The following is a 21402-nucleotide window of genomic DNA, read 5'->3' as shown; positions in this document are numbered from 1 at the left end:
TAACTATACACTTTATTGCTTCTTTGTTTTGAAAACAAACTAGGAGAAACTGACAAAAGTAGTTTATTTTGTTCTTAACACAACAAGAGAAACCAAAAGAAATATAGGACATTCCAATAAGTCTTTGTCTATACACCACTTTTTAAAGTCTGTTTCTCCTACGCCGTTGCTGCTGCTGCTGGGAACATTAACAGGAGCACCACCTCCTGATGGGGGCCTCCTCCACCTCATGGCTGGCGGTGGGGCTGCCGTTGGGTTCAGAGCCAGGGGCCCCATACGTGCTATGCTCCATCCTCTTCATCACCAGGTTCAGCAGGGTGAGCACAGCGGCGTCCACATTCACTCCCGACACAGCACTCGTCTCGAAGTAGGGGATGCTGGAGGAGACAGGACCATTTCACAAAACGGTACAAGATACAGCATCTACAAAACAGTTCATGAGATCTAGACAAATATTTTTATCCTTACATTTTACTTTTCTTAAATGTATTTAAAAGGATATCTCATCCAAACTTTTAAACATTGATTTAGCCAACAGTTGCTAAATTTTATAAAATTGGAATAGGAAGAAAATTCTATCAATAGATAAAAGGTCAATCTTCCTCACTGATAAAGACTGATCAGTTTCCACTCACCCATATCTGTCAGCCATCTCTCTGGCCAGTTTGGCGTTAACATTCCTCGTGTCTCTGATGTCTGCCTTAGTTCCCACCAGCACCACATCTGGGTTATCGCAGTACGCATTGGCCTGAAGCTGACCTGCATAAACACCAGGGAAACTTCTTCAGCCAACCTGAAACTACGAATCAACCAGGCTTAGAAATCAACAGGAGGGAAACAAGAAGACAACAACATACTCATCCAGTTCCTGACGTTAATGAAACTTTGCTGATTGGTCAAGTCGAACATTAACAGGAAGCCCATTGCATCTCGGAAGAAAGCCGTTGTGAGGCTGCGAAACCTTAGAATGAAGGATATTTAACCATGCTAGCAAAGAGTATCTTCTTAACACAGTCAATGTCAAAAATGTCAAACTTACCTCTCCTGACCTGCTGTGTCCCAGAGCTGGAGGTGGACTCTGAAGTTCCTCTCACTCGTCCCATCAGCACCGGTCCCCGTGTAAACCTGAACCAAACCAGAACTCCATCGTCATTTACTTGGAAAACCCGGACAACTTTGTTTTAATCAGGATGAAAAAAAATGTCATCGGGGCGTTCCTCAAGGCTCTGACTTTGAGCCACTTTCATTCATTATCTTTATTCTCCACTTTGGTCAGATTATACAATTCCAAATTACCTTATCCTGATGATACCAAATTTTAAATTTCTTTCACCAAATTACCAAAGTCCCTTAGAGTCAAAAACAAACCCTAACATGTTTAACATTGGTTCACTCCAAGGAGATGTGCTCTAGTCAGCCATGTTCAATGTTGAACATACTTTATTGATCCCAAAGGGAAATTAAACGTTATTGTTACTCATTTAATTAAAGAGTTGTAGATGGTAACGGCTGTGGGCAGGAGAAGTCTCTGACTGGAGATATTGTTTCATTTTAGATGTAATAAGTTACAGCATCTAAAATAACAGCAACGTGGGAAATTTTGATGTAGAACATCAATTTAACATATGATGTATAAATTCTAGGCACATATTACATACAGTTGAAATCAGATATTTACATAGACTGAATAAAAACACAAATCAGACCAAACATTTATTGTTTTAGGATAGTTAGAATGACCAAAATGATTTATCTTGGCATGTTTTTGTTTCATATTGAACTTGTTTATATAATGGAAGGACTTTAGCTAGTTTTATCTTCCCCAGCACTCACCACTCTCTTTTCCCTGAAGTCAATTCCCACCGTGGTCGTGAACTTCCTGTTGAACTTGCCGTCTGTGTACCTGTAGAGGAAGGTGGTCTTTCCCACGCCCGAGTCGCCGAGCGCCAGGAGCTTGATCAGATAGTCATAGTCCCAGTCCACCATTGTGCTGCTTGTTTGAACCTGCGAACGACTCTCTGCGGATTTTCATGGGAGTTCAGACACAGTAGAGCGATTTTCAGTAAAACCTGACAGGGCGAGTTAAATTCTTCCATCAAAGCTACTGTTTTCCTTCTGCATGACCATCAGAGAGGCTTAACAGCACATAATAACTCCCTGATCACAGAAGGACAAGCACATGACTGGGGCTGGATTCCACATGAGCAGTCAAATGCCTCTGGAGTTTTCCCTGAATTCGCTCAGCAAAATAAGAATCCTTTCATTGACTCAGAGAGCTATGCCACTGAGGTCATCGTTATGAGATGTGACACTGACTGGGAGCAGCCTGGCCATCAACAACTGAGTGGATTTCATTTAAAAATAATAAACAGTCAACAACTACTTCTAAAGTAGGTGTCATAACAGTTTAAGGTGATTGAAAATTCAACCAAACAGTAGTAAGTAGTACTTCTGTGAAACTGAAATTATTAAAAGAATGAAGCGGATTTAGTTTCCTAAAATTCTCGGCATCATTGAATGTGACAGGAATCTTACCAATCTATCTGCTGGAAGCACAAACATCCATTCAGAAGCCGTTCACCACTTTATGAAATAAAACTATTAGCTGTCATGAAGCGAAGGCACATTGCAGACCCTGAACCTTTTCCCTCACCTTACATGTGATCCGGGGAGGAGTTTCAAGCCTCTGAGATCCAGGCGGAGCCGCGCTTACAGCCTGTGTTTACTGCTTTTTCTCGTGAAGGAAAGGAGGGTAGAGAGGAAGAAAAGTCAGAAAATTCAACTAATAATGTGCCGCCTTGGATTTTAGTAAAAAAAAAAAAGAAAAAAACATCCCAGAGAGGAATGTGGCCCACTTCTACAGACTGAGTAATCCGGCTTCTCTTAATATTCTGCAAAAAAAACAAAACAAATTTAAAGCTCACCTAAAATTCTTTCTTCCTATGGTCTATAGAAAACATGTTAATTACATTTTTACACAAAATCGTTCTTAGTTCATTTTAGTCTGGTCAGATCTGCCTATCTTGAGCTTTCAGTATAAGATGTTTTAGAGCCTCTTGTCACTTGAAATCCAAATAAGCTGCTGCTGGCCACGCCTCCCAACTCAATGTTTACACTCACCTGAAAATGGCTGCAAATAGACGCACAATTACACAACCGTATGTCATTGAAAAGCAGAAGTAGAGCCTCCTGCACAACCAACAAGAATACAGCAAGTTGTTTCTGGATGTCTTTTCCAGCAGCCATTGTACAGCGCATACAGCTGTAAAACCAGCTCCACATCTTGGAGCTCCACCTGAGTTGCTAGGTGACAGGCGGGGCTTTGCTGGGGTTGCTAGGTAACGGTGCAGTGTGACTCAACAATAAGGATGTTTTGAAATGGCTCATTTTCCACACATCAAAAAACATTAACTTATTGCCAAAAACCATGTTTTTTTGGGGGGTGTTTTCTTTTTTTAAGCACATCACGGATTGTTTCTAGGAGCACCTGAGACCCAAATGGAAGTACAAAAACATTGCAAAACATGAATTCTGCATAACAGTTTCTGTCTCCAACCAATTTTTCTGTTAAAATAAAATCATTTATTGAACTTAAGGCTCCATAACGTTACACTTAATTTGATGTACTGACACTGAAAATCAACTTTAACGAGCAGTGAGATGTTTCTTTTATTTTCCTAGAACCCAAAAGCGAGGACTTTGTTTCTTCGGAGAAACAAAGTTCTCATTATGACCCAAATGTTTTTCTCTAACCGGGTTTGAAATACTTGAGCAGATTATTTGACTGGCTGCTCCTTCCTTCAGCCTTTCTGTCTTTGCCTTTGGAGATGGAACCTTTTCCCGTTTTCCTGGATGACGGAGTCTTCAGAACCGGGTTCTGCTGCTTCCATTCAGACATGAGCTCCTTCTGGACATCTGGGGGAAGTTCAGAAAACACCTCAGGGTCCACGTTTCCCGGGAAGTTACAGTCAGATGACCGGGGGAGCGATAATTTCTCCTGGTCCATGACTTTTTCTTCATTAATTACTCTTATTCCCGCCGCCTGCTGGTGGTTCATTCTGGACCGGTCTGCTTTCATTGATGAATCGTTTTCCAGCGGCTCATGTTCCAACATGTGGCTTTGCAGGGAATTCACATAATAAGGAGATAAAAGTTCCTTCTGGATTTCTTCTGGAAGGAGCCTGAACACCTCCGGGTCGACGTGCGGTGGCGGTTTGGTTTTGTCCAGATTTATTCCCTCTGTGCTGCAGGACGCTTCATAGTTTTCCTCTGATTGTTCAGAGCTACAAGTCATTTGACCTTTTGGTGGAACATTTCTGCTGCATTCACTGATCTGATGGTCCAAAAGGCAACTGTCAGCATTCTGGGCTGAATTATTCTGCAGGAATAAAACAGCAGCAGAAGAAAAGCTTTAATGATCTAATAAATTACTGTAACGACAGTGCAAGAAAAAAAAAAAACACAAAATACACAAAACTAGACCAATTAGATTAGAATATTATAGAAAATTGATTAAAGTAAATGAGTCAATTTCATGAATAGCTAATAGAGAAATAATTATTTTTAGCTCTGGTCAAAAACAGAGCTAACAACTTTTATTTTTATGCTCAAATAGGAAAAATTTCTTCTTTTTTATTCTTAAAAAACTGGAAAATTTTGGTTACGGAATTACAAAAAATGTAACTATATTTTTATTCACTTATGATTGAAAAACATTTACAATTTTTAGGAAGCCACAAAAACAAAGAAAGAGACATGAAAACAAACAAAGTGTAACATAAAACTAACTCCGACGTCTTTAACTTCAGTTCAAATCAGCAGCTTGATGTTTGAAACACAGTTTGTTTTTCTGCAGTTTCTGGTTAGAGAAATTGATTTGCTTGATTATAACAATGGTGTATGTTTTTTACCCAGCGAAGGGACATTTACTCAAATATTAGGTTTTCAGCATTTCATACCTCCAAAGAGATTAACAGCTAAATAAAGTTGCATTAAAGGCCACGACTACCTGGTTGTGTGTGGACGATATGTGGGATTTCCTGGGGGATGCGCTCTGCGTGAAGAATGACGTTATGGCGCCCTTCCCGCTCGCAGCCGACCCTCTGCTGTGCAGATTACTGAAGCAGACGTTGATGAGTGTGAGGTGAAATGCCGCGCTGCAGTCCACCATCTTATGGAAGAGCTTCACAGCCAACGGGACCAGCTGCGAAACAGCATCTTCAATGTTCCCTGGGGATAATTGATCATTTTGAATTTTCCCCAAAATGAAAGGAAAAATAGAATATCTCCATTTATGCAACGAAGCTTACGCATCAAACCTTATCTGATCAAAGTGCATCAAATTCACTTCTTTGGCTTTACATGTTGAAAAAGTAAGATATTTTATTTTTAATGGATATAAAGAAACTAAAAATACTTTAATTTGGCAATAATAACTGAAAGAATTTAGACGCATGGGAAATTTTTGCATCAAGTTTGTGGAAACAAAGAATGCTCTTACGCTTATCATTTAGAATCAAAAACTAGACCAACACCTGAAAATGTTACTTCTTTCACAAAAACATATATTTGCACATGTATAAACGGACAACCATTACATCCTTTTGGGCATTCTTCACAGCGATATTAATGTTTTATTTCCTGCGACTTCAGCCTACCAGAGACCATCTTCTGCCCGACGGCGCCTGGGATCGGGGCCTGGCGGCTCTCCCTACTGAACCACTTGTTAGTCGCTGAGTATCTTCGTATTGTGAGCCTGAAGGTCTGAGGCTGACGGCCATCTTTGTGCATCCTGGTTTTTACAAGTAAAACACAATTTTAAAAGAAAAATTATGTTTCATTCTAGAAACACACGGATTTAGTGATGACCCGACCTTTCCACCAGACTGCCAAGCAGCTCCTGGATCTTCGCCATGACTTCCTTCACTGAACACATTTTCTTAAAGGAGTCTTCATCACTGAGAGACTGGAACATAAAGAGGACAACAATGTGGCCAGTAAATGCACCAACATTTACTTATAATAACATACAATCACAATATTAGAGTTTGCAAATATCACGCTTTCTGCATAGAGTTCTTGGTGATAAAACAAATGAGTTTGAAAGGACAAAAAGTATTTAGATTTAGAGTGTGAAGTATTTTAATTTCCATATCATATATATACAAAAACTGAGTTGTTTGGACTGTGTTTCCAAACTTTTGGTCTGTACTGCATATATATATATATATATATATATATATATATATATATATATATATATATATATATATATATATATATATTTAATAATAATAAGTAAAAGTTACAAAAGAAAGATGATAATTTTTCCATCTATTACAAATTAACAAGCAGTAAATCGGTAAATTAAGAAGCACTTTTCTTGTTTTTTTGGTTGCAGGATTATTTAATTAATAAAAAATGTAAAAAGTATTCCCAGTAAACCACAATTTTTATTTTGTGGAGGTAAATTTGGGGCTGAGTCCTACCTGTGGGGCCCCAGTGGGTGTGACGGCTGACTCATCAATGCCGAGAGCCAGATTCCTCAGGCGCTGAGCGGCGGTAGCCCCCAACTCCCTCGCCAGGTCACCCACAGGGTAGAGCTGCAGGTCTTTCACACTGACTAACCCCAAAGCTTGAAGCCTCTTGGCCGTTTGGTGGCCCACGCCTGAAAGAAATCCCAGAAACACAGAAGTGGAACATCAACACCATTTAAAATATCTGAAGGTGTTCCCCAGGGTTGTGTCTAAGCCTCCTTTTATTCCTTATATTTCGAAATGAGATGAGGCAACTGCAAACAAAATCAGTAATTTATGGTTTTTTAAGTTGCGTCACTTTTACTGAGAGCTGCTTAAGATGAAACTGATCGTGAATGAAAAAAAACAAAAAAAAACAAAGTGAATGACTTGTTTCATTCTTTCATCAGGACAGCTGGCCCTACAAATGTCAAATTAGATGCCAACATTATAGAGAAATTAGGGAGTTATGGACAATATAAACGTTTTATATTATTTTGACATCAATAATTATTGATGAGTTTTTTGCTTTAAATATCTGAAATACTTCCAAACTGGTGGTGTGACCTTTCCCGTTTCATCCACAGTTTTCACTCAATGTTGTTGTTGTTTTTTTATTTTTAAGCAGTTGTGAAGCACAGTGGTGAAACCTCAAACTGCTGCTGTGCCACTTACTCAACAGGCTGTTGCTAGGTAACCAAAGAGTGAGTGAGTTAGTTGATGCCACCTTTCTTGTTTAGCTAGCTGTGAGAGGTTGAGCGGCTAAAGCCTTTCCTCTGCCTACACCTCCCAGAGGGCTGCGCGTTATTATTGAATATTCCATCAGACACATTATCTACTTATATTGATTTTGTTTCTATCCCTATAAGACTTGTTATTGATTTACTGCCCAGCCCTATGAGAAAATACTTCATATAAATACTTATGAATTTGGCTATAATACAAGAGCAATTAAACTTTTTTTACTATTAAGCATTTGTTTAAAAAAGTTTAATTGTAAAAAACTTTGAATGAATTAATCCAGCTTTGAAATGTTTTAGGGTGAGTACCTGGTACTTTTCTCAGGCCACTCAAACATCCCATAATATCTCTGACGCTTTCCTGCAGTAAAACCGTTTGCTGGTTTGGTTTGAAGGTGCCTGAAACCAGTTTGGCCAGCAGCTTGTTTGTGGCGACGCCAGCACAACCAGTCAAGCCAATCTTGCTGCGTATCGCGTCTCTCATCTCTGCTGCGATGTGTGAACCAAGAGCTAGCCTTGGATGGTGGCTAGCGTTAGCATCAGCACCTGGGCAGGGGAAGAAAACAGGCTAAAGGATAAACTTTAGGTTGAAACTGAAACTGCCAGGCAAATATTTAACAGATGTTAGCGTCTTGGCTCTTTCACAAGCCAGTTTCAGTAAGCCAGTTGTTCAGCTGCAAACCAGAAGAACATTTTTGACTTACTGCAATGATTGAAGACATTTCCTTTAAATGAGAAGCTGTCGGTCTCTGATATCCCAGCCAGTCTTTGTTCAACCATTTCTGTGACATCCACAAAGTTTTCGTCAAATCCAAGCCTCTCTACCAGTGGACAGTAAGACAGCAGGAGCTCTGAGCAGGAAGCAGAAAGGCAAGGTAAGCATAGAAATTTAAAATATTTGAGAGTTTTGCTGCAGAAAACACAACTTCAATTATCATCAACAATCTAAAGAGTTTTCCGTTTTACAGCTGCTGACGACGCCTTCACAAGAAATTTACTTGCTAGTTGGCTAAAATCTCCTACTTTCCCACTATTCTGGTTTCTTAAAAATTAAAATCACCTTTCTTATGACAAACCCAAACCAGAGCTGAATAGAGTACACAAAAATTGTACTCAAGTGATATTAGAACTACTTCAACATATTTTAATCAAGTAAAACGTAATTGTCCAAGAAACTAATCAAGTCTTTGGTAAAGGTCTTTGGTAAAGAATTACTCAAGTACTTAGTAGCTGACCAAAACATCAATCATTTAATATTTAAAAATTACATCAACAGATGGAACCAAAATATAAAGTTATGTGGAAATTTTGGTATTTTAAAAAGAGAGGGGTGACATTGCCAAAAAATATTACGATATATTTTAAATACCTCAATAATGATAAGCAAAAAATATTCAACATTTTTTGCTTTTCCTTTTTTACATTTTATTTATTTATTTATTTTTAAACTTTCCATTATAAACTTATAAAAATATTAATATATAAATACATCACACAATATGTTTAACGCATCAAAGAAAATCCAAAATACATAAATAGAAATGTAAACTGTAAACAGTCTGAATAGTTTTTGCTTCTAAAGACAGACTTCAAATTAATGGGGTGTTTTATTTTTTCTTTTAAACAACCTCGTGAAATATTCCTCAGGCTTACCTGTGACTTTGTAGGACATTTCTCTGTAGTGTGTCAGGTCTTCTCCTTTAACCAGCACCAGTTCAGGACATTTCTCCTTAGCATCAGTAACAGACATCAGCTTGGTGACGCCCCGCTCCCTGGCCACATAGTTACAGGTGACTATGATGTATTTCTGCTGTATACCTAATGATATGAGAACGGGCTTCAATTTGTACCCAGAGAACAATGATTTTTATATTCTTTACCGGCTTTGTACCTAAAGGGACATCTCTTAGAGCTGGGTTTCTGATCATTTCCACCTGAGCATAAAAGCAGTCCAGGTCAAAATGCAGAATAACTCTGTGTGCAGATCCAGGAATCCTAATGACTGGCCCTGAAAAAAACCATAAAACAAATCACACACAATATTCGTCATAGCTCCAAGAGAACTTGGGTTTCTAGCGTCAGACTTCAGAGTTTACCAGAAGCAGCAGCTGGAGAAGTGGCAGGACAAACGGCAGCTGAATCCACGAAACAAGATTTCCACTCGCTTTCATCTTCCTCCACCTCACCGTCACTGTTATCCATCTCAGAAAGATTCATGCTAGCGAGTTTGTTTACTCTGCAGCGCCAGTGCTCACTGCATAGACAGGGGAGGTAACATGAGCATCCGGATCAAACATCAACGTCGCCGCCATATTGAGAGTGGCACTTTTGTTATAAGTGGGGAGAAATATCCCAAAAGTTTTAGCTGTAAGTAATTAATTAATAGCAACCGATCAGTAAGTATTACAACGATTTACTCTGAAAAATACGGACTACCTGGCAGTCTAAGTACAGATTAGTAAAACAAAATAAAAATCAAAAAGGATAATGTTGAATAATAACTGTCAATGGCTGAACACTGTCAACTTCCATGTATCTTACTAAGTTTAGATAACCTCTTTATCACCAGACTGTCATATATATATATACATTGTGCTCTCTACATTTGTGTGTGTAAATGATTGTTAAAAATTAACTGATAAACATTAGCGCTTCATTCTTTGTTCCTTATTTCCACTCACAATATGAAGAATGTGCAGTCTACTTCAATAGTATACAACAGCGCCATCTCACGTTGTGAATGAATTACCGCGGAACGTAAAATCATCTTAAGGAGCAAACAAACAATGTTTAAGTCAGTGAAAGTAAGCTGAACAATTATAAATATGTATGTGGTACATCTCTATAATTATTTGTTTAACTATTATAATAATCATTTAATTTCAGAATTTATCGCGACGTTTGCAAAGCCTATATAAATCGGTGCTTAACGCCCGGCTGGCTGAGGTTCGCCGATAATGTAGTCTAATTGTTTCGACAATTTTCCGCCATGTTTCCTTCCTCTGGTCTTTTTATTCACATAAGCTGTCCTTTTTCGCTACGTGGGCTTTGTGAGAGGCCTCATTGTTTATACAAACACGCCACAGAATCGAGGGGAGCGTTTGGTGGTTTGTATAAATCACCCGTGGTGGATTTAACAGGTCAGTGGGGTTTACATGAGTTAACTTAATGTTTCTAATGTTAAATTTGATGCGTCAGGGCATTTTACATGAAAAGAAACACAAACACTTCCGCATTATCTGACCCTTTCACCTGGTTTAAACGTTATCTACAAAAAGCTTTGGAGACATTGAGAGATTATGAAAGTAGAGATGAATCAAATTAAGATTAAAACCAAACATTTTAGTTTTATCAAAAAGAGAGAAAAAAAGTATTTTATAGTTGTAGATTTGCTGTGCTCGGTGTTGGCGCTCATAAAGTGATTTCGGATGCTTTAAAAGTAAAGTAAATTTTAACTGTTCCAGTCCAAATCAGTTATTTTCTACACCTGGTAACTATTGATAGATGATTGTTGAATTTAATTTCATTGCAGTAACATGATCTCACACTGGAAAAGGTAGAAAAAGCCAACCTTTAACTTGGGTACATTTATTTTGTTGGAGGTTTACTAAGAAAAATGGTTGCAGTATTTTTAAAGCTCATTCTTTACCAGCAGGACAACACTTTGTGTTTTATCATATTTCACAAGTTTGGGTCAATAATCCTAGCGGCTCTCTGATCCATGTTTGTGTTGGATCACAGAATCCTTCATGCTATAATCGTACACCAGAAACACAGAAGTTAAAGATTTGTTGGTGGAAATGTTTTGCATTGAATTGTGCATTGAGGTTTTTTTAATCTAAGCTTTTCTAGATGCATGTTAGTTTCCAGTGCCATCCCAAAGGGGGGACATTGGGTGCCACAACCCCTTTTTGAAAAATGTTGCCTCCCGGAGAATCATGTTCAGGTCATAGAAAGACATACATACTCATCTTTTTCAAATAAGACATAAATGTAAAACTCAATAAATAAATAAATAAATACATATATGTAGAAAATTAAAAATTCATTGATATATATATTTTTTACTTGTCTGGCCATCTCTAGGAAAATTTTGTGAAGCTTTTCTATTGACCTTAATATTAGAATTATAAAAATAATGTACCAATGTACCAATTAAAAATAAAAATCATACTTTTCTATACATGGATTTTGCACTTGGATGAAGTTTTATTTTTCCACAGCCATACCAAAGCAGAGTTATTTCACAAACCTGGAATAGAAACACTTTTTTTGCATCACATGATCAACAACCAGATGTTGCCACTGGTGGAAGCAGTAGGAGGATGATGATGGTGTGGCATGTTTTTAATGACTCATTAAGTGAACAAACTTATTCACATGTGATTTTAACAGGTTTTCTTATGTAATAGAAACTTTGCAAAATTGTGTTTTGTGAACATTTGTAATGGAAACTCAGCTACTGTTAAGTTATTTATACCTGGTGTGTGTTGCACAAATAGTAATATCAATTTTTTTCCTGTGGCTAACAGGGGATCAGTGTGACAGCGATTTTACAACAGTTAACAACAACTCCCTGCATGAGCTGGAACGACTCGATAAGGAGATTGAATCTGTAAGGCACGAAGTGGAGCAGGAGCAGCGGCGCCTCTCAAACTATCGGACTAACCAGGCGGACAAAAGCAGCAATAAACACTCAACAAAGTTTGAAACAAACCTTTCCTATGGATTTTCTTCTAGCAAAAACCTCAAACCCCACGTTCAAGCAAAGAAATATGTGGTCGACAACTCCAAGCCGAGGACTGATTTAGAGTACGATCCGCTGTCCAACTTTTCTGCTGCTTTGCATTCTTACAGCTCATCAGGAAAGGAAGTGAAGAGCCAACCAGACGGGAAGAGCTCCAGGTCTTTTGGTGAAAAGCCGTCCACTCATCCAACCCAGATGTATCCACCGCGATCCCCAGAAATCCTCGACGACGACTCTATTGAAGATGGTGTCCTGGTTATTGATGTTTCTCTGTCACCTGACAAAACGTTGGATCAAACTCAACACACTGCTGACTCGGGAAAATCCTCCCAAAATACAGAAAGAGACTTGAAGGGGATTAAGACGGTGAATGTTTATCTTGACCCTCAGCCTCAGATGGTAAAAACTAAGGTGATCCATGCTGCTTCCTGTGATGATGCAAGCAAAGTCCTTGAGATCCATCCAGTGTCTTCTACTTTTGATAAAACAAAAGATTACAGCAATGATGACGGGAATGTAGTTGACTTAACCGGATGTTTAGAAGAGCTTGAAAGAGAGTGTGAGAATATTGGTTTCCAGTCCCCAGAAAGGAAAAAGAAACGGACTGAACTTGGAGGTTTTCCCTTCCCCTCAGATCAACCAAGCAATCCTCTGATGGAGCTGACTTATAAAGTTCAGAAAAAAGATTTAAAATCTCAAAATTCACCTGTTTGTAAACAATCAGATCCCACCACTCAACTTAAACAAACCTCCGTAATAGACCAGGACAAACTCCAGTTATGCTTTTTACAAAATGGTGAAAAAACACAGACGAAGGTTTTCACCAACCAGAAACAAGTGGAGGCAGCACAAGGCAGCAGGCAGATTCAGATTCACAAAGTTACATCTGTGAATCCACACAGCAGATCTGAATCAGCAGAGCAGCTGCTGCAGGAGGAAGACGAAGCGGTGATACTGATAGACTCCAGTCCTGAGGAGGAAGATCATGAAGATGAGGACAATTACTCTGAGCTTTCTGAAAGCGATCCGATGGAGGAATGCTACCGGATCTTCATGGAGTCAAACGCCGAGGAGGAGCAGAGCGGCGCGTCTGTAGGTGTATCGAAATGAGTCTTTACTTTAGCGTGAGGATTTTCTGATTCACTTTTACCGTTCCAGATTAGAGCCGAAGTGGAAAAACCGGAGGTGAACGCTGCAACTCAAACTTTAACCGGGAGGAAGAGGTTGGCTCACGAAGCCAAGAACTCAGAGGTGAACGCTCCAAACATTGAAGTTCAATGTCACGTGACAAACTCGAGGCCCGAGGGCCAAATGTGGCCCGGCACAGCTTGTTATGTGGCCCTCTAGTAGGGCTGAACAATATGGCTGAAAACGTATCTCAACTTAAGCGTTTCAGTCACATTTATTGATAAGTTTTTTGTTTTAAATATCTGAAATATTACCAATTTGGTGGTGTGACCTCTCCTGTTTTCACGCTGTTATTTATTCCTAAGCAGTTACAGGCACGGTCATAAAACTGTTGCTGCGCGAGTAACTCAACAGGTTGTTGCTAAGAAACCACAAGTTACTCGGCAAGTTGTTGCTAGGTAACCAAATGAGTGAGTTGGTTTTTGCCACCAACCTTGTTGTGAGAGGTTTAGCAGCTAAAGCCTTTCCTCTGCCTACATTTTCCAGAATGCTGCGTGGATCGAAGTTCAGTGAAATGATTGATCGTTCTATTGGCCGAATTATCTGTTGATATTGGTCATGTGCCTATCACAATATATATTATTGATTTATTGCTCCACTCTACCCTCTAGACTCCAGAGCACTCTTAATTGAACTTTCAAGATAACAGTTGTGCTTAAATATTATTTAATCAATCAAATCAAAGAAGGTTTTTTTTTTGTTTTTTTTGCCAAATTAGCCCAAACGGTTCCTATAGTTTTTGTTTTTTCTTTTATTCTACAATTATGGAAATTTACACAAAATGACCAGACCCTCCTCACTTTAACATCATATTTTTTTACTTAAATCTTGTATTTTCATATACAACTGTGTGTATATGAAAACAAAAGCAGATAGTTGTACACAAACGCCTCAACAAATGGCATAGAACAAAATAATGTTTGTACACATATGAATGGCAGATTTGACAGATATTTAGGCTGCAATCTGTCTATTCTATGTTCATATACAGTTTTTGTAGGTCATTCATTTGCCCCATTTTTCCTGAAGTATTATTTCTTTGAATCTTAGGGTGAGAGTAATTTTTTTTTTTATTCAAAATATTTTATGACTGGGAGTTTACTGCAAATCTGAAAAAATGGTCAAACATTGGACTTTAAGTGATTCTACACCTGCATGTGGCAGTAGTTCTTACTTTTACTCTACTGCTGACTCACAGTTTGTGATGGGTGTGTAGAGAAAAAAAAGTCACATCTAAAGACATTAATAGGTGAAAATATTGCAAATATTTATTATGTAGCTCTTAAAATTGGTGATTTTGATTACAAAAAGTAACTGGAAAAAAACCTGAAAAATTTTAATATTTATCAAATGCAGAAACAGCTATTTATTAATATTTTAGCGTTGTGTTAATGGGTTTTAGCTACATGTTCTGGTAGAACCGGCCCTTTTAGAGCATTATGATCTTGATACGGCTTAAAATGAGTTTACAGTGTTTAACCTTTTCCACTTAGCAGCCACTGGCCAAGATGAGACCTCAGCCTCAGGTTTTGGTTCCTCTGCGGGAGCCTGGAGCTTCAGGATTTAGTTCCCGGCCGTCCATCTGTTCTAAGGTCCAGCGGGTTCAGTACCGGGCCTCGGCTGCTCCGGCTAAACTGGGCCAGAAACTTTCTTCTTCAGTGAGTCAGAAAACACCAGAGACACAAACCGTTCCTTCTGCTTCAACTCCAACCCAGAAAAACCTTCAGTCTTATCCAGGTCAAAATGGTGAGTTTCTGGAGAAAGTTAAGTGTTTTAAAGTACATTTATATGTTAGATTTTGCTCTCTGCTTGTATTTCTGCTCCTCAGCTTATCTGAGCTGCTTCCCTCTGGGAACTGCGGTTATCGAAGTGGGAAGCGACCTTCACCTGATCCTGCCGCAGGGCCGCTTCCCTCTCTCTGCCACCTCCTCATCCAGCCCAGTTTCATCGGTTCTGACTCCAGTGAGTCAGGTCCATCCAAACCCTAACGCAGTCAGGCAAACGGCCGCTCCCACTGCGGTTCCTGCTCCGCCTAAATATCGCTCCACAGTGCCTCTGCTCATCTCTGCTGCGCCGCGACGACCCGCGGTCAGCACGGCTTTTGGATCGTCTGTCCAGTCGACAGTCGGCGCTTCCACAGCTTCTCAAGCTGCGACCCAGGCAGCTGTCAAGGTAGAAAACAAGTAGATGTGGAAACACGTGCAGCCAAATCACCCCAACGCTCTGTGGAAAAGTAATTTCTCCCTAAACCTAATTACTGGTTTGACTGTCAGTGCAGTTTGGAGGATTTTTTTATCTGCATTGGGGCTTAAAGATTCTGATGTGCAAAAAAAAAAAAACATGTTGGGCTGATTTCAATTGTTTATTTTTAATGGGTGTAATAATTATTTAAAAATTGTTTGTATTTATTCAGGTTTTCTTTGGCCACGTTAACACAAGTGGTAAATGTGACCCATGGCCAACTTTTTCATAATTCTGATCTTTTCACCCAAAAAATAAAATCTTATTTATGCTACTTCTGTATGAAACTAATTCAGATAAAAATCTGATTGTTTTCAAAGAGATTGCTGTAGATGCTCCACAAAAAGCCATTTTCTGTTACTCATTCTTTCTTGTTATTAGTTTCCTTCATCTTGTTATGATCTTGTCGGCTCTCATGGCTGATAAAACTTTAAAATCGGTCCATAAACAGCTCACTACATTATTACTTCTGTAAACGGTGCGCTGCTGTGTGACGTCAACGTTCTTCTTCTGCGCATTCTGGTCACTTTTGGGTTGTAAACCGTTCACACAGAAGTCTGATTACGGTTGAGTTTAATTAGTAGTATGAACGACTATTCAGAAAAAAAAAACTTATTTCAGTAAAAAATTAAATTGAGCATCAAGATCTGCTGTGTGAACATAGGCTTTGATATTTTAATGTGCTTAATATGAACAATTGTGACTAAAAGTATAAACAGAAGACTTCTGAAATGGGAGACAATACTTTTCACAGTATTTCCTTTCAGCCACTTCCTGTTAAACGAAAACTGAAGCAGCAAAGTGAAGCAGCAAAGGACAAAGTGCCTCATGACGTCCGCCAGCGTTACGTGAACATGTTCACTGAGGAGTTTCTCAAAACCACAGCTGATGTCAAGGAAGCTTTTGAGAAGGTGAACATTAAGCCCGTTTTACGCTTTACTGACACGATTCTGAGTATTTATTAAGATTCATCCTGGTGCTTCCTGATGGCAGGCCCTGGCGGAGGAGAAGAGTGTGTACAATCGCAGCGTGAACAAACTGAAATACCTGAGCATTGCAGTGAACGCCCTCAAGAGACTCAAGAACCAAAGCGCCACTGCTAAAAGTAGGAAAAAAATTAATGTATTATTGATATTTAGAACAGATCTGACTCAATGTATCATTTAGCCGAGTTAAATACTAACGTTTTGTCACACAGAGGAAAAACAGAGCCACAGTCAAAGGCCAAAAGGCAACATCCCGTTTAACCAAAGGATGATGAAGAAAAATGGTGAGAATGATTTAGTTTCCTGAATTTTGTAAAAATTTAAACCTCTTCTGAGTGTTTTCTTCTTTCAGCAGGTGATTTTGTGTTGTATGAAATCTTGAAGGGTTACACTTTGACTGACGAACAAATGATAGAAAACAACTATCCTGTCCAGCACCCAGAAAAACCCGGTTCTGCTGTTCTTTTTACTGACAAGAAAGTGAGCACGGACTGTAAGTAAAGCAATTACCTGGAGTTCCCTTATTGAGCCACCAGAGGGCGCATTCAACGCGTGGATTTGGAGCAGACTTCTTCTTAAATCTCTTTAAATTACCTTTTTCTGTTTTTGAAAAGCTCTGAAAAGGATCTGCTGTCGATGTGGGGCCACCTACTCTGTTGGTAAAACAGGGAAACATCTCAGAACAGAGGAATGCAACTACCACTATGGCAAAGCAGTTACAAACCGAGGTCAGCAACCAGCTTGTTTTCAGGGTCTGCTGTAGTTTGAAGGACTGCAAATCAAGCCACGGCAGCATGGCTGAAAAATAAAATCTGATTTTTATTGAATTATTACATCTTTTCTAAAATAGAAATTACAGAGAATAATTTCAAAAGTCACTCCTGTGAGTTGTACTGTGAGAGTATTAGGACAAGGATATGAGAAGTTTTGTTTAATTATGAGAGAAAAAAAGACAAGACACAATTTTACAAGAAAAAGGAACATTTTTAAATTATGAGAAAAATGTTATTTTAATGAGAAAAGAGCTTAGTAGTCGGGGTCTGATGTGACCGGCTCAGTTCATGTCGTCTTTTTTTCCAACACAGTTTGCACCATTGTTTTAAAGTCCTGCTACATAATTTGATGTTAAATTATTTAGTATTTCTATGAAGAATTGTCTCTAAAACTTAAACCAAAGTACTTCACAAAATGCTCATAATTCCTAATTTTTACTTTATTTTTTGTGTTGGTGTTCTCATAAAATTACTACTTTGTCTTATTCTAGTAATATTCAAACTTTTTCTGCTAATATTATTATTTGAAACTATTATCTTGATTTAAAAAAAAATAAAATAAAATCATTGCCTGTCGATTTATTCTGTCCAAATAAAACACGCTGTCAAACAAGATGGCCGCCCTGGGCGTTGTGACGTCACTCTGAACTGTGGAAACCCAAGAAGTGAAATCCAGATTTTCCAGAAATTCAGTTGCTCAATAAAAACGATTTATTGCCCATCCTACTGCAAATGGAAAAATATAAAATATATTACAAGTGAGACTGAATAAGCCAGTTAAAATGGATTCCACGCCAACAGAGTGAAGCATCCACAGTGTTTTGTTTGCTGCAGTTCCAGGTGGCGTCGAAACTCGCTACAGCTGCTGTCAGGGAGTCATGGGAGCGCCGGGATGCCAAATGTTTAAGGTCAGAACACATTTAGTGGACACACATTTCACTGATAAAACAAGACCAATAAAAGTTTAACATTAGTTTTCTTGTTTTTCACCCAGCTGCATGTCCATGATTACCTCAGCCTGGATGGGTTTGTATCTACAGCACCCAGATGCCCCTCAGACTCCAGCTGTCCTGGAGTTTATTCCTTGGATTGTGAAATGGTAATTTCTAAAAACATTTATTTATGTTTGGCTCTTTCTAGAATATGTGTTTATGAGATTAAAACCTTGTGCGAATGGCTTCAGTGTTACACTGTCCAGGGCCTGGAGCTGTCCAGAGTGACGGTGATCAGCTCCAGTCTGCAGGTCGTCTACGACACGTTTGTCAGACCTGATAGTGAGGTCATCGACTATAACACCAGGTAACGTCAACCTGTAACAATAACGGCTCATATTTCAGTCAACCTGGACAGAAGTTGCACAGAAATCAAGCAGACTCACTCACTTGTTTTACTCCAGTTTTTAGTTTACATATTCATCTTGCTTTGCACAATATTTATAGTTTTTGTATAGACCAGTTTTATTTAGTCCGATTTAACAATCTTTGGAAAGTTGAACCAGAAATGTCTTGGATATGTTAATGTCTTGGTTGTTTCAGTGCTTTTGGCTGCTTTTCCTCATATTTCCCATTGCACCAACTTTCTTTATTCATTCCCTCCGCTCTTAAACTGTCTGTAGGTTTTCAGGCATCAGTGAGGAGGATGTGAAAGGTAACCACACCTCCCTCAGGCAGGTCCAAGAGACTCTGTTGAGCTTCATCAGTGCTGACACTATTCTGGTTGGACATGGCCTGGAAACAGACCTTTGTTTACTGAAGGTGACTGTTGCTAACATTTGGGTTTTTTTCTCTTTATTAAAGGAGGATAATGATCTAAAATTTGGGATTCTTGCTCAAATATCAGGCATTTCTGTATTTATTTATTTTTATTTTTGTTCTCTAAATCTATTTTAATTTTGACTGTTTTCACACTAGCTGTTCCAGCTGTATTCATCACGTTTAAATTAATGCCTAATATTTTAGGGATATGAAGCTTTAAATAAGCCGTAATTTTATTCATGGTGTCTTTATCCTTAAAATGTGTTAGACTCAAATTAAGGCCTTAAAATGTCTGAAACTAATTTTAAATGTTAGTTGGCTTAAATGAATTTCAAGTCTTAAGTCTTAGCTAGCTTTGCAATTTGTAATATTCTGTGTAGTTTATTTTTCTTGCTGGACTTTTTGGTAACACAAACGTCTTCTGTGATTTTAGGCTACTGCTAAATAGCTGCTAGCTTACCTTTGCTAGCTAGCTTTTTTATGTTTATCATTGGAAAGTATAAATTTATTGCCACCTGGCTGGACAACGTTTATCTTTGCTACTGGCTCACATTCTGTTGCAAACCCTTAAATTACGTGTATTTGTGCTAAAAAGCTTGCAACTACTAAAACATAAAATGTGTATTTTTTTATTTATTTCTTTGTACATTTTTATCATGATACTGGTCATAAAGCTGCAGTACAATTATTATTTTTTTTTTTCAATCTATGTTAAAACTGTCGCCATGTTGTGACAGTATAATATGAAGATTGATCTCTCCCACCTCAGCGAGCTACTATATTCAGAAACAACCAATCAGAGCTGGGAGGTGGGTTTTGGTGCTGTCAATCACTCTCATGTAGACGTTAACTGTGCTAGTGAAGAAACAGGAAAACCATTCGTCTGCTTTCATCGATGGCCATGCTAACTAGCCTTAGCATTCGTGGCAGCTTATGTTATGGTGAACTTAGCAAAGAGCAAAGAGTAGGGAGTGAGCATGAGAATGATTGACAGCGCTAAGCTCCTCCTCCTGGCTCGGTTTGGTCATTTCTGTCTGAATATATTCCTGCAGTGCATATTGGGAGAAGAAAGAAGAGCTTGATTTCTTTTCAAAAGATTATTTCTTATACTGTCATAATGATGAATTTATCAAATATATAAACAAAAAAAACATGTTTTGTAAAAGTTACGTACTGCAGCTTTAAGTTTAATCCCTAAGGTCCTTGAACGCCTAAAATGTGAGTTGGTGAAAACTGCAGAAACCCTGTTATATTCAGTACAATGAAATTATTAGAACAGGGTGAATCAAGTTATTATTTTATTTATCAAGTGTTTTTGAGCGGCAAATGAACGCCTAATAGTAGCATCCATGTGCAAAAGATTCTTCTGACGCATCACAACTGGCTTTTTTATTCACCTGTGCATGTTGGAATATTAATTCAACTTCGGAGGGTCTGACAGGAGCTTCTGATGTTTTGTTTTATTTATTTTTGTGCTGTAGCTGCTTCATGGGACGGTGGTAGACACTTCGGTGGTCTTCCCCCATCGTCTAGGTCCGCCCAACAAGCTAAGTCTCAACAGACTCACCGCTGAATACCTCAGGAGGATTATTCAGGAGAGTGGTGGGTTGCCACTTTACAACCAACTGGTTTTGTTTCTAATCATTATCTGTTAAACCACAGCCGCTTTAATCATTGTAAAAGATTAACTGAATATAAACTAATAAAGGAATGGAGTGTGTTTTAAAACTGCAACATGTTAAATCCGTGTGCCGCTGTTTCTCCCAGTTTGTGGCCACGACACTGGAGAAGATGCAGCCGCCTGCATGGAGCTCATGCTGTGGAAGATGAAAGAAGATGGGAAACTGAAAAAATGAGGAACTGCCACTAATTATACATGAAACTTGATATGTATGATTGTGTATTTGAAGACAAGTAGGGCTGTTAATTTGTGTTTATAATTTGATATGTTTTCCGCTAATGGACATTTGAGTTAAAGCCCATGTATAATGTCTATATGACTATTTATGAAACTCAAGGATAAAGCTACTCTCAGTGGTTCCAAATAAAGGCATAAAATAATTTTTTGTGTGTTTGTTGTCCCTCCCCAAGTCAAAATCAGCCAACGAGGATTCAGTTTATAATATCTAATTAGCTTCAGGTGCAGCTAGTTAGCGCAGGTGCAACGTATAATGACATCATTTCAAATCAGGAAAGCCCAACACACCCGATGCTGTTCCGGTTGTACAGGAACTGGGAATTAACGATTTCCCAGTCTGAAAAATTAACTGGAATGAAATCAGAGGTCGGATTTCCCACTGAGAGCAACTCCAACTAGTTCCGTGGACTTCACTTTTCAATATGGCCGCTTGCTACTAGCATCAACAGTAAGAAAAAAAAAAGCATGTTTATTTCTCAAGACACAAAAGCAAAAGTGCGTCTCACATCAATGTTATATGAAGCGCTTTTATACTGACTC

The 21402-nt window shown here is 38.6% G+C and overlaps 3 protein-coding genes across 12 annotated transcripts; 1 reads left to right on the top strand and 2 right to left on the bottom strand.

Moving 5' to 3' along the window:
- Window positions 1-14: 14 nt before the first annotated feature.
- LOC122828698 (ras-related protein Rab-27B-like) lies at window positions 15-3447 on the bottom strand. 2 transcript variants are annotated; one of them, XM_044112501.1, is made up of 6 exons: window positions 2536-3447; window positions 1834-2018; window positions 1040-1125; window positions 858-961; window positions 636-759; window positions 15-377 (listed from the first exon to the last, which is right to left on the bottom strand). In XM_044112501.1, exons 2-6 carry the CDS (start codon window positions 1984-1986, stop codon window positions 188-190), a joined length of 657 nt encoding a protein of 218 aa, XP_043968436.1. In that variant the 5' UTR covers window positions 1987-2018; window positions 2536-3447; the 3' UTR covers window positions 15-187. The 2 variants fall into 2 exon arrangements, with proteins under 2 accessions (XP_043968436.1, XP_043968437.1); XM_044112502.1 differs by having other exon boundaries at window positions 2654-3447.
- Window positions 3448-3559: 112 nt separating this feature from the next.
- On the bottom strand, window positions 3560-9554 carry poli (polymerase (DNA directed) iota). 4 transcript variants are annotated; one of them, XM_044112483.1, is made up of 10 exons: window positions 9352-9554; window positions 9147-9263; window positions 8909-9073; window positions 7960-8106; window positions 7565-7801; window positions 6489-6667; window positions 5874-5965; window positions 5658-5791; window positions 5009-5229; window positions 3560-4378 (listed from the first exon to the last, which is right to left on the bottom strand). In XM_044112483.1, the coding sequence occupies exons 1-10, from the start codon at window positions 9470-9472 to the stop codon at window positions 3749-3751; spliced, it is 2043 nt and encodes a 680-aa protein (XP_043968418.1). In that variant the 5' UTR covers window positions 9473-9554; the 3' UTR covers window positions 3560-3748. The 4 variants fall into 4 exon arrangements, with proteins under 4 accessions (XP_043968418.1, XP_043968419.1, XP_043968421.1 ...); XM_044112484.1 differs by lacking the exon at window positions 7565-7801; XM_044112486.1 differs by lacking the exon at window positions 9352-9554 and having other exon boundaries at window positions 8909-9062; window positions 9147-9264.
- Window positions 5908-21005, top strand: zgc:152968 (uncharacterized protein LOC564848 homolog). Of its 6 annotated transcripts, none has more exons than XM_044112482.1 (16): window positions 5908-5996; window positions 12113-13094; window positions 13161-13253; window positions 14684-14936; window positions 15019-15362; window positions 16199-16342; window positions 16425-16536; window positions 16630-16701; window positions 16770-16910; window positions 17032-17145; window positions 18025-18098; window positions 18185-18289; window positions 18374-18489; window positions 18806-18944; window positions 20426-20546; window positions 20712-21005. In XM_044112482.1, exons 2-16 carry the CDS (start codon window positions 12198-12200, stop codon window positions 20798-20800), a joined length of 2814 nt encoding a protein of 937 aa, XP_043968417.1. In that variant the 5' UTR covers window positions 5908-5996; window positions 12113-12197; the 3' UTR covers window positions 20801-21005. The 6 variants fall into 6 exon arrangements, with proteins under 6 accessions (XP_043968417.1, XP_043968416.1, XP_043968415.1 ...); XM_044112481.1 differs by lacking the exon at window positions 5908-5996 and adding an exon at window positions 8011-8130 and having other exon boundaries at window positions 11788-13094; XM_044112480.1 differs by lacking the exon at window positions 5908-5996 and adding an exon at window positions 10181-10395 and having other exon boundaries at window positions 11788-13094; window positions 14687-14936; window positions 16773-16910.
- The last annotated feature ends 397 nt before the right edge of the window (window positions 21006-21402 follow it).

This window comes from Gambusia affinis, linkage group LG03, assembly GCF_019740435.1.
Source record: "Gambusia affinis linkage group LG03, SWU_Gaff_1.0, whole genome shotgun sequence".
NCBI lineage: Eukaryota > Metazoa > Chordata > Actinopteri > Cyprinodontiformes > Poeciliidae > Gambusia > Gambusia affinis.
The sequence above is the reverse complement of the archived record's forward strand: the minus strand, read 5'-3'. Positions and strand labels throughout refer to the sequence as shown.

Bases quoted from the DNA above. Each gene is read 5' to 3' on its own strand.
- poli (XM_044112483.1), bottom strand. From the start codon at position 9,472: ATGAATCTTTCTGAGATGGATAACAGTGACGGTGAGGTGGAGGAAGAT. The intron at 5,966-6,488 runs GTAGGACTCAGC...TTTATGTTCCAG, and splicing joins CACCCACTGGGGCCCCACAG to TCTCTCAGTGATGAAGACTC. The intron at 5,230-5,657 runs GTAGGCTGAAGT...AATTATCCCCAG, and splicing joins CGGGCAGAAGATGGTCTCTG to GGAACATTGAAGATGCTGTT.
- LOC122828698 (XM_044112501.1), bottom strand. From the start codon at position 1,986: ATGGTGGACTGGGACTATGACTATCTGATCAAGCTCCTGGCGCTCGGC. The intron at 1,126-1,833 runs GTGAGTGCTGGG...GGTTTGGTTCAG, and splicing joins ACTTCAGGGAAAAGAGAGTG to GTTTACACGGGGACCGGTGC. The intron at 962-1,039 runs GTAAGTTTGACA...CTTCATTCTAAG, and splicing joins GACACAGCAGGTCAGGAGAG to GTTTCGCAGCCTCACAACGG.
- zgc:152968 (XM_044112477.1), top strand. From the start codon at position 10,245: ATGTTTCCTTCCTCTGGTCTTTTTATTCACATAAGCTGTCCTTTTTCG. The intron at 10,396-11,787 runs GTCAGTGGGGTT...TGTGGCTAACAG, and splicing joins ACCCGTGGTGGATTTAACAG to GGGATCAGTGTGACAGCGAT. The intron at 17,146-18,024 runs GTCAGCAACCAG...TGTTTGCTGCAG, and splicing joins CAAAGCAGTTACAAACCGAG to TTCCAGGTGGCGTCGAAACT.